The sequence below is a fragment of the Eutrigla gurnardus genome (assembly GCF_963514095.1).
Source record: "Eutrigla gurnardus genome assembly, chromosome: 18".
NCBI lineage: Eukaryota > Metazoa > Chordata > Actinopteri > Perciformes > Triglidae > Eutrigla > Eutrigla gurnardus.
Genome location: NC_139929.1, coordinates 4,095,335 through 4,111,730, shown reverse-complemented (window position 1 = coordinate 4,111,730; position 16,396 = coordinate 4,095,335). Strand labels below are relative to the sequence as shown.

Genomic DNA, 16,396 nt, shown 5'->3' with positions numbered 1-16,396 from the left:
AACAAAGGCGACCTAGACTGACTCGGAAAGACCCTTAGACCCCCTTCGCTCTCTGCTTCTGTAGACTCTTATCATTCATAACAGTTACTAACCCTTGAATTTCACAGCAACACTCTTAATTCAGTCTTCCCACACAGAAACAGCACGCTCAGCAGTTTGTGCTTTAAGTCTTCTTGGGTGTGCCGAAACCTGCTTTTGTGCAGAGTCGGTCTTTCTTTAGCGCCAACGAGCTTTGTGTTTGTTACACTCTGGAAAAGTGTGATCTTCAAGTCAATGCACAGATAGTTTGACTCGGCCGAGCTGCTCGATTCGGAGGTTGTGTGACTTTTACTCGAGGGTTTATCTCTACGTGGACGATTGATTGGTTTATGTGCCAGATATGGCGATCGTCTTTGTCTTTTCTGGATCCGCTTCGTCACACTGGCGGCTTCAGGAAGAGAGTCGGTACCAAACATCTTCCATTACGTCTCTGGCTCCGTGCCTCAACACAATGTTATCTGAGAGGTCTGCAGGGGCGGAGACCGAGGACTCCCTGGACTTGGGAGCTGGGTTGTTGCACGTGTGGATCTTTATTTATGTTGTCCAGAGAATTCATTCTGGTCAACTTACTGAAGTCAATCAATCAGTTTGTGAAGCAGGTGATCTGCATTTAAAGGTATTATACTATTCAGTATGCTCATCCATGAGGTTAGGGATTCACAATTGCTGCAAAAACATATGGGGTTAAAGTAGAGGCTGCTTCTTTTACCATAATGCAATAGCTTTCCTCACCTGCTATTTGCATGATTTTCTTTAAGGCAACAAACAATGGGAGGACTGCTTTCCAACGCTACTGTTCATTGAACACAACACGTCTGCTGTCTGGCCGCCTCCAACGCGGTAATACACTATCTAATGACCCAGCGTCAGGCTTGTTAAGAAGGCATGACGCTTAATGACAACCTCACTGTTTTGCTTTCCTGGCGTCACCAGGCAACGTTCAAAACAAGCCCTTCATGGGAAGATAATCAGGCCGCTTACACACATGAGTCACGGGGGTGACCTTTCACCCCCAGGCCCCCTCTCTCTCTCTCTGCTCCGCGGGCGTCTGGCAAGCGCTCAGGCTTCTGTCAATTTGGCATATGGATGGCATGACGTCACACGATTAGGGACTCTCCTGAGAGAGTCGATGGACGAACTTTCTCTGCAGAGACACATCTGGCCCGCGTGAGGCGAAAACCCGCACGTGACCCACGTCACAACACGAACATCCGGGATCCAGTCCGGCTTTGTTCGAGGCGACCATCTAATATCTAGTGGGTGGCTCTCACTTTAACGTGTCTTCAACATGCTGATAAACTCCTCCGTCAGTCGGCTGTTCAGACTCCTGCGAGTGCACTTCATATCTGGTTAGATTGTGATGAACACGATGGCCTCATTAAAACCTAATTTGCAGGACCGTCTAGGAGGACTATGTGGATCCTTGTCACTTGGACTCTAAAGACTCTGGAAGTGCTGGGATGGAAAATGGGCGAGAACCAAATAGACAGTTTGGGGGGGGGGGGGGATTTTCCTTTTGAAGGAAAAACACAGGTTTAACCGACCAATGTGGATTACAGCGGTCTGGAGGACTGTGGAACACGTGAATGAGTCTGTCTAAGGATTTCCAGACATGCAATTTATGTTTTTACGAAGTGAAGCAGTGGAGATTGTTACTCATAATCAAATTAAAATCCCCCCCCATTATTAAAATCAAAATGTACTTGCAGTAAAAATCCATGTTTTTCCCACTTGCAAGAAGTCTTATTCATTAAGTTTGCCACCAATAAACATTCTGCATGTTTGTGTGTTATTAGAAACTACATGTAGTCAATAAGAGCTGCAGCTCTGCATCGATGCTGCTGTTTAAAACATGCTATAAACAGGAAATAACAGTGTAAAAGCGGTGATCTCACTAAGCGGACGGGAGCGCTCCTCCAGACGGGACTCCTACCTGGCTGTCGGTGTCTCCACGCTGTAGTCGTGGCCGCGGGATCTATGAAGGTGAACCAATTAGCGAGCGAAGAAGTTATCAGCGATGAACGTCAGGCGGAGCGGAAAAATCCCAACAGATGCGGAGCGAATCTTCTCTCCCCTCCTCCGAAAAAACAACACACACAGTGGGCTTGATATCCGGAAACTGCGCTCAGTGCTGAAGAATTACAAATAGAAGCTGTGTTCCGGCACAGAGATCCCGTGTTCTCCCCGGTGCACGGTCCAGAGTTGAGGCGGAGGGATGAAGTGCAGCGGCCGATGAGGTCCGGAGGAAAGTTTGTGTTCCGTCTCTCCCCTCTCTGCTCTTTGCTCGTCTCCACACACTAGAGAGGAGCCGAGTTTTTCCCCTGGAGCTGCGCCTCTGATGTCAGCAACAACGTGAGCTCCAGGAAGTGGTGACGCTCCTCCGGTGGTGCGTTTCCAAGGCAGCGGCGCTCAAAGCGCAGGGAGCACCGCCACCTCGTGGACACCCGGAGCAAGTGCAACACCAAGCAACACAAATCTGTTGCTTGTTTTTTATAGATTCTATAACATTTACAGGGAAAACCCAGAATGCTCTGATATGACTATAGAACAAGTAGGATAACTTCAGAGGAAAGAATGAAAAATAGCCATAATTTTTACTATTAATATTTTTTTTATATTTATATAATTTTATTATTATATTTTTCATTTTAAATAATATATATATATACATACATATATATATACATACATATATATATATATATTAATTAATTAAATAATAATAACAACAATTCCAATAGCAATAATACATTATTATTATGTATATACCAAATATGAATAATTATATTATATTATTTGTATTATTATTAACAACAACAACAATAATAATAATACATTATTATTAATATATACAGCGGCTTAAGGAAAGCCACATTGCAAGAGAAAATAAGTAAAGGTGCATGGTTTTGGATGCAGTTTTGCCAACTGTGAAAATAAACTTTAGGTACATAATGTATGTTGATCCTTCCTTAGACTGGAATGCATACATGCCACTCCTCAGGATTCAGGCAGATGTCACAACCAATCAGCTGCTGAGTACAGAGATGGCAGCAGCGTTTCCAGATGTTGGCTTTCACCTGATGAGCACACATGTGTCGGCCTTGTGCGGAGGAACTTTCTCAGGACTCCAGACTGCTCCTCTGGGTCACAGGCACGGTTTAAGTAAAAAAAATAAATGGTGCACTATGACTCAATGTGGTCACCATGAACTAAAACGTCCTCCCTTTACTGCGTCTGTGGGATACACTGGAAAAACTTGAGCTTTGCCCACAAGTAGGAAACCTGCAGCTGTAAACATCTGTAACATCTGGACCGAGCGCCCAGTCATTTATATTTCTGGCAGCGTGGACAGCGTGTTGTGTTCAATCAGCCTGAGCTCCAGATGAACGAGCAGTGACGATGAAACCATGCAGCCGAGTATAGCAACTCATCTCAGCAGCTCTCTTGTCAGACTGCTGAACCGTTGCATTGCGAGCTCGAAAAAGAGCCCCAAAAATAAATTATCATGGGGACAAAAACGTCCCCTCTCTTCTTTTTTTGGCGTATTAGACCAGACAATCAGAATAACAAATGCTCCGCTGACCTTGTCCCCAGCATCGCTCTCTTCACATTCGTTCCACACAGCGCTGTTTTACTGTGATCAGACATGCCCTTGTAAGACTGCCAGAGTGCAATGAATATCAATTGGACATTTGCATCTCTCTGAGGACTCGCAGCGCTTGTCGACGTCTGTACCGCTGAACTGTGCTGTAGATGAACACCACAGGCAAGCCGTGTAACAAAGACAGGCGTCCGTGTGTGTGTTTCTTGTGGTTTTTTGCAGCATAACTTTATTAACTTTGGGGCTCCCCTGGAGGTTTTATGAAAAGCAATCAAAATGATTTTCCATACTGTAACATGCATTCTGTCACAGTGAACTCCAGCCAGGTGAGGGCTGCAGACGGTTTAGTTATTTTCACTGCCAATCCCAGAGGTTTTTGGGTTGGGAGTTCCCCTTTTACAGGTGCCAGCCTTTATCATCCGAGCATACTCGTGTTTATCCTTGTGCCTCTTCTTTTTTTTTTTCATCTTAGCTAAAAACGTCTTCTGGAGAAATCTATTTCCCCGCAGGGTGAACTGGAGCCGATATCGACTTGCTGGAAATCAATCAGGCCTTTGGCGGTCAGGTGAACACAGGAAAACCTAAAAATACTGGGGATTCTTTTATAGATCACACTTTCCTGTAAATGATGGGTTTCCTGCGGAGAACCCCTAGAGACCAACACGAGGCGATTGTTGAAGTTATATCTGATTGAGAATGGGTGGATATTTGTGGTGATTTGTGAAAGGTTCATTTGATAAAACTCTGGCTTCCCCGATATTAATCTCCTGTGGTTTTCCTGTTCTGAAAATGGTCTCCAGGGTAAATCACATGGTGTCCCTGTCTACTGGGATTTGAGTGGGAGCCGCTGCTGCTGCCTTTGAATTCCTGATTTGTAGAAGAAGACTAAAATGAAGACTTTTGACAGCCTTTATACTCCCATGCCCCTCAGTTTATGCTGCTTAAGTGGTAATACCTCTATGTAAAATATCATGTGTATGAACTCACGTTGTTTAACTGCATTTAGCTGCATCCTTAAATAGTATGTAAACGCACAGGGAGTGAGTGACTGTTATTCAAGTTGTTCTAAATATTTATTCACATTCTCACGTTGGGGTCTTACAAACCCCCTCACTGTGTGAGTGTGATGTCATGAGGAAATCTAGTTGGACCTGTACTCTTCATCAAAGGATCCCGTTCCCCCGGAGCTGCACGGAGACGGGGGTCTTCACCAAAGGAGACTGGATCCCCAGCACGGCCCTGAACTCTCTGGCCTCACTAGAACAGATAACAAACATGTGAAACGTGAGCAGGTCTGTTCCCGTCACAGAAGCTTACATCATAATCCCTGTGCAGACAGTGTTCTGGTGGTCTGTGGTGTGTTACCTGGGAGTGAAGCTGATCTGGAGACAGTGGCTGCAGCTGCTGACGTGGAGCTCCTTTGGCTTGAGAAGCCCAAAGTCTGGTGTCACTCTGAACACATGGGAGTGTCCTTCACCTGACTCTACATATATATATATATATATATATATACACACACACAGACACACACACACACACACGCACACAAAGAGTGAAAATACGCAAGTCAATCACAGAAACCCTTCTTTGTTCCAAAAGCTCTTTGTGTTTGTAATTGAAATAATTGGACGTAATTTAATAATCACTAATAATATAATTATTACAGGAAAACAAAAGGTGATTGTTTGAAGTTGAACTCATTAAACTCACTATGGAAAAGCTAGAAACTGGTTTTAATAAGGAAGATCAGTCACACACCCAACAACAATAAGGCTTGCCTGCTAGCCCGGGGCAAGTAAAATGCTATTTCTGGCTAGTGGATTTTTTTTTCCGGTGCCGATGATGGCTAAGGAGTTAGTCATCTTGCTTCCTTCTCATCTCTGTTCAGAGCTGTATCAATGATTTGGTCATCTTTGGTCTTTGTTGTTATTGATAACTACTAATAACCCAAGAATCTGTATAGGGGCGAGTAAGAATTGACTTCGTGCAGGTTCCTGACTCTGAATAGTTACCTATAACTGATTTCCAATAAGTGTCGGCTCCCTGTCTGTGGAGGATGACTTCTGCTATCTGTGTCTGCCCCACACAGCAGAACCCGAAGTCGATGCTGTCACTCGACAGACGCATTGTAGTCAGATCCAAATGGGCACAGAGAGGCACCGTCTGCAAAGAGCAGAGAGAAATTAACATAGCCGGGTCAATTAGATAAAAATGATTATCTAATTTGATATAATTCTTCCCCCTTTTACACATGTGTGAGTTCCTGACCTGGAGCCTGTTGTTGCTGTAGTGAATCAGGAGGTTTTGCTGGAACCTCAGCTTCTTTCCCCCTTTGTCAAGATGGATCAGCGTCACCCCTTCCTCATCTGCCTGGTCTGCGTGGTCCAGAAGGGACAGGGAGCAGCGGAAGGCCACCTTCACCTGTCGTTCAAATAAAAAGAGAACAGAGCATCCTTTAGAAGAGCATCTCTCTGCTACTGTTACAGACTGTATAGTCATCTCCTTGTCTCACCTGCATGCTGTGTTGTGGGTTCAGCACCAGAGACTGGCTATCACCAGTAGGCAGATCGCTGGAGGTGCTGGTCCGGCCTCCAGGCTGCGGCTTGAGCACTACGAATGGAGGCTGAATCTCCAGTCGGAAGTCTAGGGGCATTTCTGAGTCGTTCTTCAGCTTTAGGGCCTGTGTGATCTCACATTCCTGAACAAAGCAAAACCACAAGGAAAGCAACGTCTGAGCCTGACTGTTCAGAAATACTGTACGCCCTCGGGATCAATACCTCATGCGTGCATTTGATTAGTGTTGTGGAATCCTCAGACCGACCTCCTCCGACTCTGCCCTCAGTAAATCACCGGCCGAGGCATGAAACTCCAGCAGCCCCTCGTCCTCCTCCATCTGCACCGACAGTCTGCAGCAACGCGGAGCCAAGAGGACGATATGTAATTTAATCAGACCACCTCTCGCCTAACCTCAGCTAATTTTAATTTGGGAAACGTAAATAGATTTGGGATTCACAGGGGATTCGGGGGGGGGGACTTAGCATGATTGTAATTGCTTACACTGCAGGCTTGACGGTTGCTAGTAGATCCACTCTGACAGGCTCCAAATCCAAACCCTGAGCTCTTCCAACTTTCCCCGGGACACAGGCAGCCATCTGTAAACAAACAGCGTAATTATGAGGGGGATTTAGGCTGCGTCAGCGTCATCCACTGTTTGCCTTTTTCCCCAGATTTTAAAATTAAAAAGACACTGTTTAGTGTGCATGTTACCTCAGAGTCTAGACTCATGAAGCCCAGAGCCAGGCCCACACATCTGGTCTCACAGTCTGACTCGGAGAGAGTCAAAGGAGTGAAAGATATGTGGATGGTGCCACTGCCTTTCGCTGGAATCACCTTGAGATAAACAGTAGTAAAATAAACTGCAGCGAAAAACAAAGGGGTAAAATGGATGTATGGAGCTAAAACATACTATTTGCTGGGGTGTGATGCAGTATGGGTAATCCGAGAGGTTGCCCACATGAGGCCTGATGTGGACGGAGATGAGTTTTGTCTCTGCAGGCGATGGGTAAAGACAGGTTTGCTCTTTCTCGTTGTCATCCTCGGATACATATTCCTCCCTTTCTTCCCCGCTCTGAAATCAATAGGATTAAATTGTCTTGAGCCAATGAAATGCGGCTCCACTCGCTGTAGCCATAAGAATTTCCCAGCGGCAAAGTCATAAAAGTTTATGTTTGTGTATCCGTGTTGCGATGTAAGAATGTACTCACAATGATGCTATGGAGGGAGGAGCTGGTTTCCTCAGAGTCTGGGGTTTTATTGCTTTCCCAGGCTGTTTGAACAGTCCCACCAGAAATCCTTAACGCTCCACTCAACAGCTCATTGCCATCGGCGTCTTTAACCGGAAAGGCGTTTCCATACACCACCACAACATCCACCAGCTTACGGTCATTCTGATCGACGTTATAGGTTTTCCAGTCCATACGAATATCTGGCGGCAAACAGAGATTTAGATCAGACGCATGTTTTCATCCAAAGAAGGGAAACTAAAGATCACAGAAGACATATGAAAACTGTATATTCCAAGAGGACATTAGTGTGGCTCGGGTATCCGTCTAGCCACTAAATTAAAATGCAACACATACATAATTTAACAATAAATAAATAAAAGTCATAATATAATTAATGCACCTGAAAGAGGACCAATAAAATAGACAATAGTAATGAAAATTATGTCAAAAACCCAACCTGCACTTCAGCAAACAAGCAAATATCCAAATGCTTTATCTAAACGCTTAAAAAGAACATGAGAATCAGCCTTTGGAACACATTTCTCTACCCCGTTCCTGTCCTCGCTGCGACTCCAACAGACGGGAAGCGTGAGGCTGCGATAATCGCCCCTCCAGGCCAGGAGGTCATTTCTGATCTCACTTACCCAACATGGTGGGATTGTTGATGCGGAGAGAACGAGACGCGGTGTCACCTCCGGACACGTGAGTGCCGAACCTAATGATGCAAACGGGAATGTCAAACCGAGAGGTACAATGCCACCATTAGTGAATATTTAGTGGAGAAATGGACAGCGGGGCAGACCGTGTGACCGGTCCCTGGTTCTGGTTATCTGGACGCGGGCCTGTCATTTGGAAGTAGAGTGGGCAGCCTGTCACGGTCATCTGCATGGGGATGAGCGTTGGCTTAAGGTCCCCCACCTGCAGGAGGAAGACATCGAAATGATTCATTAACGAATCCTGAAATGTCTGTTACGTCCCATTGTATCGCAGCATACTTTGCATATGAGGTGATCTCTGTATTCCCCCCACATGTCGGTGTAGGCAGTGACATCCACAGTCTGGGTCTGGAAGGGTCCCAGCATCCCAGCGTCTGGGAGGACAAAGAAAGCTGCACCTTTTCCATGAGCCAGCAGGCTGCTCACAAACTCTGCAGACAGACACAGGAAGTGTGAGCAGGTGCCCGATTATCAAAGTGTCTACCGTGTACACAGATGGAAAGTTAACTCGTACCCTTGTGCGCCTTTTCTTTTATTTTCTGATCTTGAACAGAGTGAAGTGGCTCCTTGACATGCGTGAATCTGCGATTAAAATGCAGCCCGTGTCACATCTGCAGAACAGCAAAGTCGCTCTTTGATCCATTATTCACGTCGGCGAGGTAGCTCTCTTACCTTTTCTCTGACTGGATGTCTGCCTTTGAGGCATGGCAGGTGAAATACTCTGCCTCTATATGGAAGTGGGCAGGGATAGCGGTTTGATTGGTTATCAACACCTGCTTAGTAACAGCTCTGCTCAAAATGACGTCATCTCCAAAGTCAAGCAACAGCGTTGAGAGGCTCTCGTCATCTAGGGGGGGACTGAGAGCAAACCAGAGCGGCCGTGACTTCCCGAGTACTTGTTCTATGCAGTAAGTTCAGCTGCTGTGTGGTTAGATAATTACCAGATGTAGGACACGCTGAGCTTCCTGGTTTTGGAAGCAACAATGCCAACAACAAGAGGGGAGTTCATCCCCTGGACCTCACAGAGGGCAGCCACCTCAGTCAGCTCCAGCTGGACAGACGGACAAATATTAAAGGAAAATTCTCTAATAGCTGCTGGCATCACAGTATCGTACAAGTAGTGTAATTAAGTCCAGAAGATCACGATCTTCTGGTCTGTTAAACATTTGATTTAAATCCCCCTTTCATCCGTTAACCGGTCAGCTCATATATTCCGTTTCACTGGGGAGTGATGAAGCTAAAGCTGATCTAAGGTCAGTTTCACTGGGACTTTAATAACGTTGGCACTTACATCTGTGTGAGAGACAAAGGTAACTGTGATCTCCAAACCGGCGTTGGGTCCCAGAGTGCCAGAAGAGGGCTCGAAACTGGCTCTACACAGTTCAGCCTGTTTACCCTGGAGCTGAGCCTGGTGGAGAAAATAGATATGAACTGTCATAAAGAACATCGTTTTTTATTCTAAAAGAAATACTCCTTCTTTGATGCAGCTTTCATACATTAATCATACATTAGTCAGCGTACCATCCAGCTGAAACGTGAAGGCAGCAGGGTCTGGTTGAAGAGGGTGACGTTTGCCTTGGCAGGAACTCCCATGAAGAGTTCGGAGAGCAGCAGCTCACAGTTCAGCAGACAAACCCGAGGAGACTGCACATCTGCTCGCACCGACAGGTGACTGCGAGGAACGCACAGGGAGTGTTGCTTGTTATCAACACGGCAGCACGCTGAGTAACATCATCACTGTTGTCAAGGCTGTTCCCCGAGCATCCTTACCAGCCTGTTCCATTCTCCACTGTCAACTCCAGCTCTGTCTCACATCGCTGGCAGGAACGGGGACTAAATAGAACAACCACACTGCAGGAGGCCAAGGGGGGCAGCACACCTCTGCTTGGCTCCACTGAGATTAGGTCCTGATTATTACTCTTCTCCTTCAGGACCCAGGAGGCCTCTAGCTGGGTGATGTTGGTGAGGAGCACCGTGGTCTGTGTCTGCTCCCCGAGCTTCACAAGCCCAAAGTCCACACTGGGTGCACCGAGGGTCACTATGGGACCCTATCCAAAATAAAAAAAATAGAATAAGGAGGCCACAGCTCACAGATAAACTATACTTAAAGAATATTACAGCGACAAACCACTAATGTGGAATAGTAGTTAGTAGCTTTGTGATTATGTTAAGATCCGTTCTTACCTTAAAAGAGACTTCCACAGGCAAAGTGACGGGCTGGTGGTTGTTCTCTATGTGGCAAAGCAGACTGGTCACAACCCTCTCAGGTTTCCTTCCACTCAGAACCAGGTCCAAATCAAAGCACTCGTTTTCCTCTAGGCCCACAGAGGGAAAACCAATCAGCAACGACGAATAGATCATCCATATGAAGTGCTGTTTACAGATCAGAATGAACCCACATGTGTAAGCTGTGACACACCTATTCTACCAGTAGATGGCTCTACTTCTATTACGGTGCTGCTGCTGCTCATTCTCTCCCACTGGAAGTAGATGAATGTTTTGCTCTGGTTCCACATCTAATACACACAGAAACAACAAGAACAACTGTAATTGCGGCACAAATAATAAGGTAAATATCGAATATGTGTTGAGGGTTAACATGAGGGGAAAAGTGAGTTGGATTACCTTGAAGTGCCTGCGGGTGGTTGTGCAAATAAAAACCTCCCCAGGGATGACAACAGCATAGGGCTCCAGTAGGACCTGATATGGCTCTGATGAACCCATGACCTCTATCTCCATGACGATGACATCGCCTACGTTGGTGCCAGTGCGCACGGACTGAAGGACACTAGATTTCCACAAACACACACCATGCAACACTTGAAAAGTATGCTTAAGTTACAAAGTGATGTCACAGTTCTTTGTGTGTGATGAACTATTATTAATATTTTTACATACACTTCTGATGCTGTGGATTCAAAGTCTTTACCTGTTGTCACTGGGCTCTGGTGGCAGCTGGGGGACATCCCTCAGGACTAAGTGACAGACACTGTGGTAGTCCTTCAGCTAAAGCAAACACAAGCATGACATGAATATCAGCTTTAAACTACTAAACAGGATATTCATAACCTAAAGAAATACAGTATAAGTAAAGCACTGTTTCCTATTTATTTAGAGTCGTATGTACCTCTTTGGGACAGAAGGTGAACAGAAATTCTTGTTCCTGGAAGGGGGGCAGGACTCCTGTTAGGGGGCTAACAAGGAACACATCATCTGAGGCCAGGTGGAACTGGATATGGGAGGGTTCTGGGGTTTCCCCTGGAAGGAGAGGGTGCAGGTTTGGCTTCATGATCTGCCAGTGGAAAGGCAGCTCCAAGTGTCTTCAGCCCCAGAGAGAGAACAGACAAGAGAGAGGTAATGTTATATTTAATGATTCCCGAGGGGAATCTTCTTCTCCTTGTGACGCTGCGCTGGTTCACTGACGGAGCAACAGCCCTGGGTCTTGTAGTTAATTGGTATTTAGTTTCTTACTCGTCGGGACTTCAGCTATGTAAATGCTGCCAACACTAGTGACTCGAATCCCAGAGCTCCAATTAAATAGTGGACTTCTTACTCACTGTCCTGTGATGATATATGAGGGTGTGTGGCTTACACGTTGTTCCTAATGATGACTTTTTTCTGCTCCACAGACTGAGGGTTACATGGGCTGAAACGGACAAAGTGCTCTGCTGTGAGGTCATGCAGCTCTCCCGCCACAGGAAGCCCCTTCATCCCAGAGACAGACACCAGCTCAAGTGCAATCAGCTGGCCCTCACCTGGAAACTCACACATTAAAGAGACTGAGGGGTCAACGTCCAAATAAGTACACCTGACAATGAATCGTGTTTTTTTTATAGACTGGTTTTCTGATCAGTGAATTGATTCACCTTCAATGGAAATGTCTTTAACCTGGCAGTTGTCGCACACAACAGTGAACGCCTTACAGCTCTTCTCAGCGGTGGTGGGGAAGAACGCCACCTGCAAACACACACACACACACACACACACACACATGAAGCACACAGAGTATGTATAGGACTGAACCAACTGTGGTTTCACTACAGTCAAATAACACAGCAACATCCATCACACACTCACCTCCACTACAGTGGCCTCTTCTGGCTGAAGCATAAAAAAAGATGGGCTGACTGCAAACGGTGGCTGCTCAGAAAAGTACGTTCTTGCCACAGACTGTGTGGACAAAGTGAAGCAGATGACATGACGGATACGTGTTTTTTTTTACAATAAAAACAAACTTAAATATTTGATCTACGAGTTAAAAAAATCGTGTGTGAGATAGATTCTTACCCTGAGGTTCGAGGCCGGCCATTGGTTCTTGGGGATGATGCAAAAGCTCCCGCTGCTTTGACCAACATTTCGGCACAGGAACTCAACAAATTTGACCCCTCCGATCAGACAACAACCACAGTTCAGAACTCTTGGTACTGCAAAAATAATAAGGGGGAAACATATCAAATAAAGTCCACTCGTGAGCAATAACAACGGAAGGCTGGTAGATTGTAATGCGACTCACGTGTGAGTATTGGAGGAGGTCTTCTGGCTACGACGGACACTGCAAGTAGGTGTTCAGTCTGGGTCTCCACCACCACAAAGTCCTCATAGTCCCCCAGGGAGTCTGGAGCGAAGCGCACCGTGTACTTACAACTCATCCCTGGGGCAACGACACCACCCTCCCCAGGGAATCTCCCTGCCAAAAGATATCTGCATGTCAATCGCTTCTTACGTTGCACCAGCATATTTATATTCTTGTACTTTAGTGTTTGATACAGCAGGTGGCGCTGGTGTTAACTCATAGGATTGCAACAACAACACAGGAATGCCCAAACCCACCAATTGCATTCCATAGATGTATGACTTAATTTGAATTCCTCTTTGATACAGTCACTGATCTTTGACACAGAAGATGATTTCCTGACTCACAACGAGAGCAGATTATGAGGAAGATGTATCAGCCAATCAGAAGAGGAGGAAGCACTCACCTAGGCCAATAGAGAAGTAAGGAGTGGTAGGAGGGATGACTCGGACAGTGCGGCTTGCAGAAGTCAAGTTCTTCAGCTCAAGTGTAGTCTGGAACAGGACGGGGCATGTAACGGCACATGACATCATCTCATTGACAAACAGTAGTGCTGTGTAAAAATAGAATAGTATGACTGAAAGGTACCTCATAGACGTGTCCCACACTGTAGTCGCTGAACTCCACCACCGAAGGGTTTGCGAGAAAGACTGGGACAGGATCATTAGAGGAGCTTTCAGGGAGGAAGAGCACAAACACGCCGCTTGAGGATTCTGTTCTCAATAAAGACTCCCAGGAAGTGGTGAGCTAGGTAACACGCCACCACGTCCAGCATTAACTTCACTTTAGAAAACTACAAAGTGAGCGTTTCTGATTTCACTTTCTTCATCTGCCAAAGAAGAAATTGTCTTTGCTGGAGCTGCACTAACAGACTTTCCTTCCTGCTGACCCAATAATGCTCATCCGTCATCCAGAGTGTGTGCACATTACGCATACATTTAAATCATGCACATATACACAAACATGAACCTGGCATCCTGTCCCTCTACACAGACAGTAAAAGGTCATCCATGCTTATGTACAGAAAAAAACACACACATGCTAGATCTTGCTGACATGGCAGCAGTCAAAAAAATGTATTATTTCCTGCAAATGATAGTTGTTTGTGTCCACAGGAAGAGTGTGAGTCAGCCGTCTGTTGTTATGCACACTTGGCTCTCACCACAGGATGTGTGTGGTTTTCACCTTTAGAGGGGCTTCTATACATGTTTGTCTCACAGCTGTGTCAAAATGCATTCCAAGAATCAATCTGCCTGCAAATATTATGAGGAAGTAACTTGGCCGTCGTTTGTAATCATTTGTCGGTATGATTCCAACATTATATTATAACTGAATGTACCACACATACCACACAATATCTTACATAAGTTGATATTGAAGAGTATCAAGAATAAGATCACCACGTGTGACCCACTATGACAATGTCCTGCCTTTTTGAATTTCCTGCCCTGTGACAAAAAGATGAGCATTGACGTTAAAAAGAAGACAACCACTCCAGGTACCTTTGCTTCTTCATCCCTTTCCTCACATCCTCCGACTTCCCCGCTCTGGTTCTGGGCCGGACGAGGCACGTGCCACCCTGCTGCGCAATCGGAGGAAGAAAGCGCGGATTGCGTAGGAACGTTTGTCTGTCTTTCAGCTTCTGAAGTTTTTCCAATCCCTCTGCCCGATCCTCCGCGCTTGGTTGACCCTTCCACTTTGGTTTAGGTTTGGCACGGTTGGGCCTCTGGAACATATTTGTAGCACACTGATGTATTCAAGGATCCCCTCCTTCCCAGAGGAACTTCGGTTTTGCCAGATCAGAATGGTCAAACAGGGGAACAGCTTTTAATAATTGTAGGCATTCATATTTTAGATTCTAGGCTTGTGACTCCTCACCTCCTGAGGAGATTTCTTGCTCTTTGGGGAATCTGAGCTGTATTCAATTATCGTGCTAAGCTCCGACTCGTTGGTTTCTGGGATGATCTTTTCTCCTCCTGTCCTTCTCCTCACCATGGACACTCGCGCTGTGTAGGCGATGGTAGGTCTGGCAGGATTCGACAATACTAAAAAAGAATAAGTTAAATATTAAGCCAAAGCAACTAATAAACATTTAAGATGAATCCGAAAGAAGGTCATTGTACTTGGAGCTGGTGCTTCCACTCGTGGTTTCGGTTTCTGTGTGGTTAAGTAGTCCTGGGGGGAAATCAGGTCGTTCATTTTGAGAAGATCTTGGTCCACACACCAGGAAAAGGCCGATTGGACTGAAAATAGACACACATCAAAATGCCATCCCCGGTGGTATAAATTACAGTAGACAGTTACAGGTCGTTTTTTTTAATATATGATATCAAATGGTAATGTTTCCGTCTCACACCTGTGAAGAGGCCCTGGTGATCCTCTCCCATCTTCTCTCCCACCTTCTCTATCATCCTCTCATAGGCCCGGCTCTCAGCGGCTGCAGCCCGAGCCCTGGCCTGAATGATATGGCTCTCCAGCATGTCGGCCTCTTTTATACGCTGGTTGTATTCAGAATGAGCCTGTGTGTGTGTGCGTGTTTGTAAATGAAAGCCACATCAATGTATTCTTCTATTGACAGACATTTTTTTGTTTTTTTTTTAGCATCAGTTTGAATGGGTCACCTGTTGAAGCTCTTCCACGTATCTGTCATGGTAGCTGCTTCCTCCACTCTTTGTCTTCGTGAGGTTGGACAGCGTGTCTTTCCCAATGATGTCTTTGGTGTAAAGGTGTTTAAAAGTGCTTGCCAACACATGAGAAATGTCCTTACGTTAAGAAAGAAGCGTGACGTTATTTAGCTGGATGTTTAAGAGGGGATTTAACTCCTGTTTTTCTACCAGAAAGGTAGTACATACCTGTGACTTCGCCGATGCTGGTCTGTGACTGTCCATCGGCGGATCCGAAAGCCACTTTTCTCTCGGCTCTGGTTCCTCAAACATGACGGCACACAACTGACGTTAAACGTGCTAGCTTGCTAAACAGCGAACGTCATGCTAGTTGTGTAGAGAATTCTGGAACGCGAACAAGTCAACGTAGAAAACAAAACAAAAAAAGACATTTAGCGTTAGCTCAATGCGTAATATACATCATTAACGTTACAAAGACAACGTATAAACAAAAGTTAGCTCGCTAATACTGCGTCAAAAGTTGTTTAAGTTCTTGTAAGTTGTCCGCCGCGTTTGTGTAAATGTGGTTGCCATGGCGACAAAGGCCCAGCGGTTGTTGCGCTCCAGGAAGGAAGTAGATTTATTTAAAAGTAAAACGAATAAACACTTTTTTAATCATTACACAGCCTTTATTTTTGTACATTTTGATTGAATAATAGAAACGATTAGTGTGTTGAGAGAAAAATATTTCATAACTATTTTTGATCATGTTAAAGTGATATTTCATGCAAATATAAAATATTTTTGTTTTTCCTTTTCAAAATGACATGATATAATATATATATACATATAAATAGGATATTCTGGCCTATATTCAAAAACAATAACTAAAGAACAAAAAAATCCTGATTTGTTAAAACCCACTGAAACTAAATAAATAAAATATTCCACATAATTATTAGAATAAATTGATATTAATTCAAGTCATCACTTTAAGTGACAAAACCTAAACTTTTTAGATCCAAAGTTTTTCAAGTTAGACTGACAAACACATGCTATGTTGACTTAAAAGATGGATG

General features: G+C 45.0%; 2 protein-coding genes across 2 annotated transcripts in view; both read right to left on the bottom strand.

Moving 5' to 3' along the window:
• The window catches only part of map3k22 (mitogen-activated protein kinase kinase kinase 22), a 32,861-nt gene extending 30,509 nt beyond the window's left edge, over positions 1–2,352 (bottom strand). The window contains exon 1 of the mRNA XM_084034229.1: positions 1,973–2,352. The gene's annotated coding sequence lies outside the window, so the exon portion shown is untranslated. The remainder of the gene's footprint in view (positions 1–1,972) is intronic.
• A 2,381-nt stretch (positions 2,353–4,733) lies between these two features.
• Positions 4,734–15,877, bottom strand: dlec1 (DLEC1 cilia and flagella associated protein). The gene is made up of 37 exons (XM_084033413.1): positions 15,567–15,877; positions 15,336–15,476; positions 15,071–15,233; positions 14,838–14,957; positions 14,593–14,759; positions 14,217–14,440; positions 13,303–13,387; positions 13,121–13,208; positions 12,655–12,828; positions 12,429–12,565; positions 12,219–12,311; positions 12,008–12,098; positions 11,734–11,896; positions 11,269–11,461; positions 11,071–11,147; positions 10,767–10,929; positions 10,561–10,657; positions 10,326–10,456; positions 9,912–10,189; positions 9,663–9,813; positions 9,433–9,549; positions 9,083–9,192; positions 8,814–8,999; positions 8,656–8,723; positions 8,421–8,572; positions 8,228–8,343; positions 8,070–8,140; positions 7,405–7,625; positions 7,107–7,268; positions 6,908–7,030; positions 6,698–6,792; positions 6,462–6,546; positions 6,153–6,338; positions 5,909–6,061; positions 5,653–5,803; positions 5,006–5,123; positions 4,734–4,897 (listed from the first exon to the last, which is right to left on the bottom strand). The coding sequence occupies exons 1-37, from the start codon at positions 15,648–15,650 to the stop codon at positions 4,804–4,806; spliced, it is 5,028 nt and encodes a 1,675-aa protein (XP_083889539.1). The 5' UTR covers positions 15,651–15,877; the 3' UTR covers positions 4,734–4,803.
• Between the last annotated feature and the right edge of the window lie 519 nt (positions 15,878–16,396).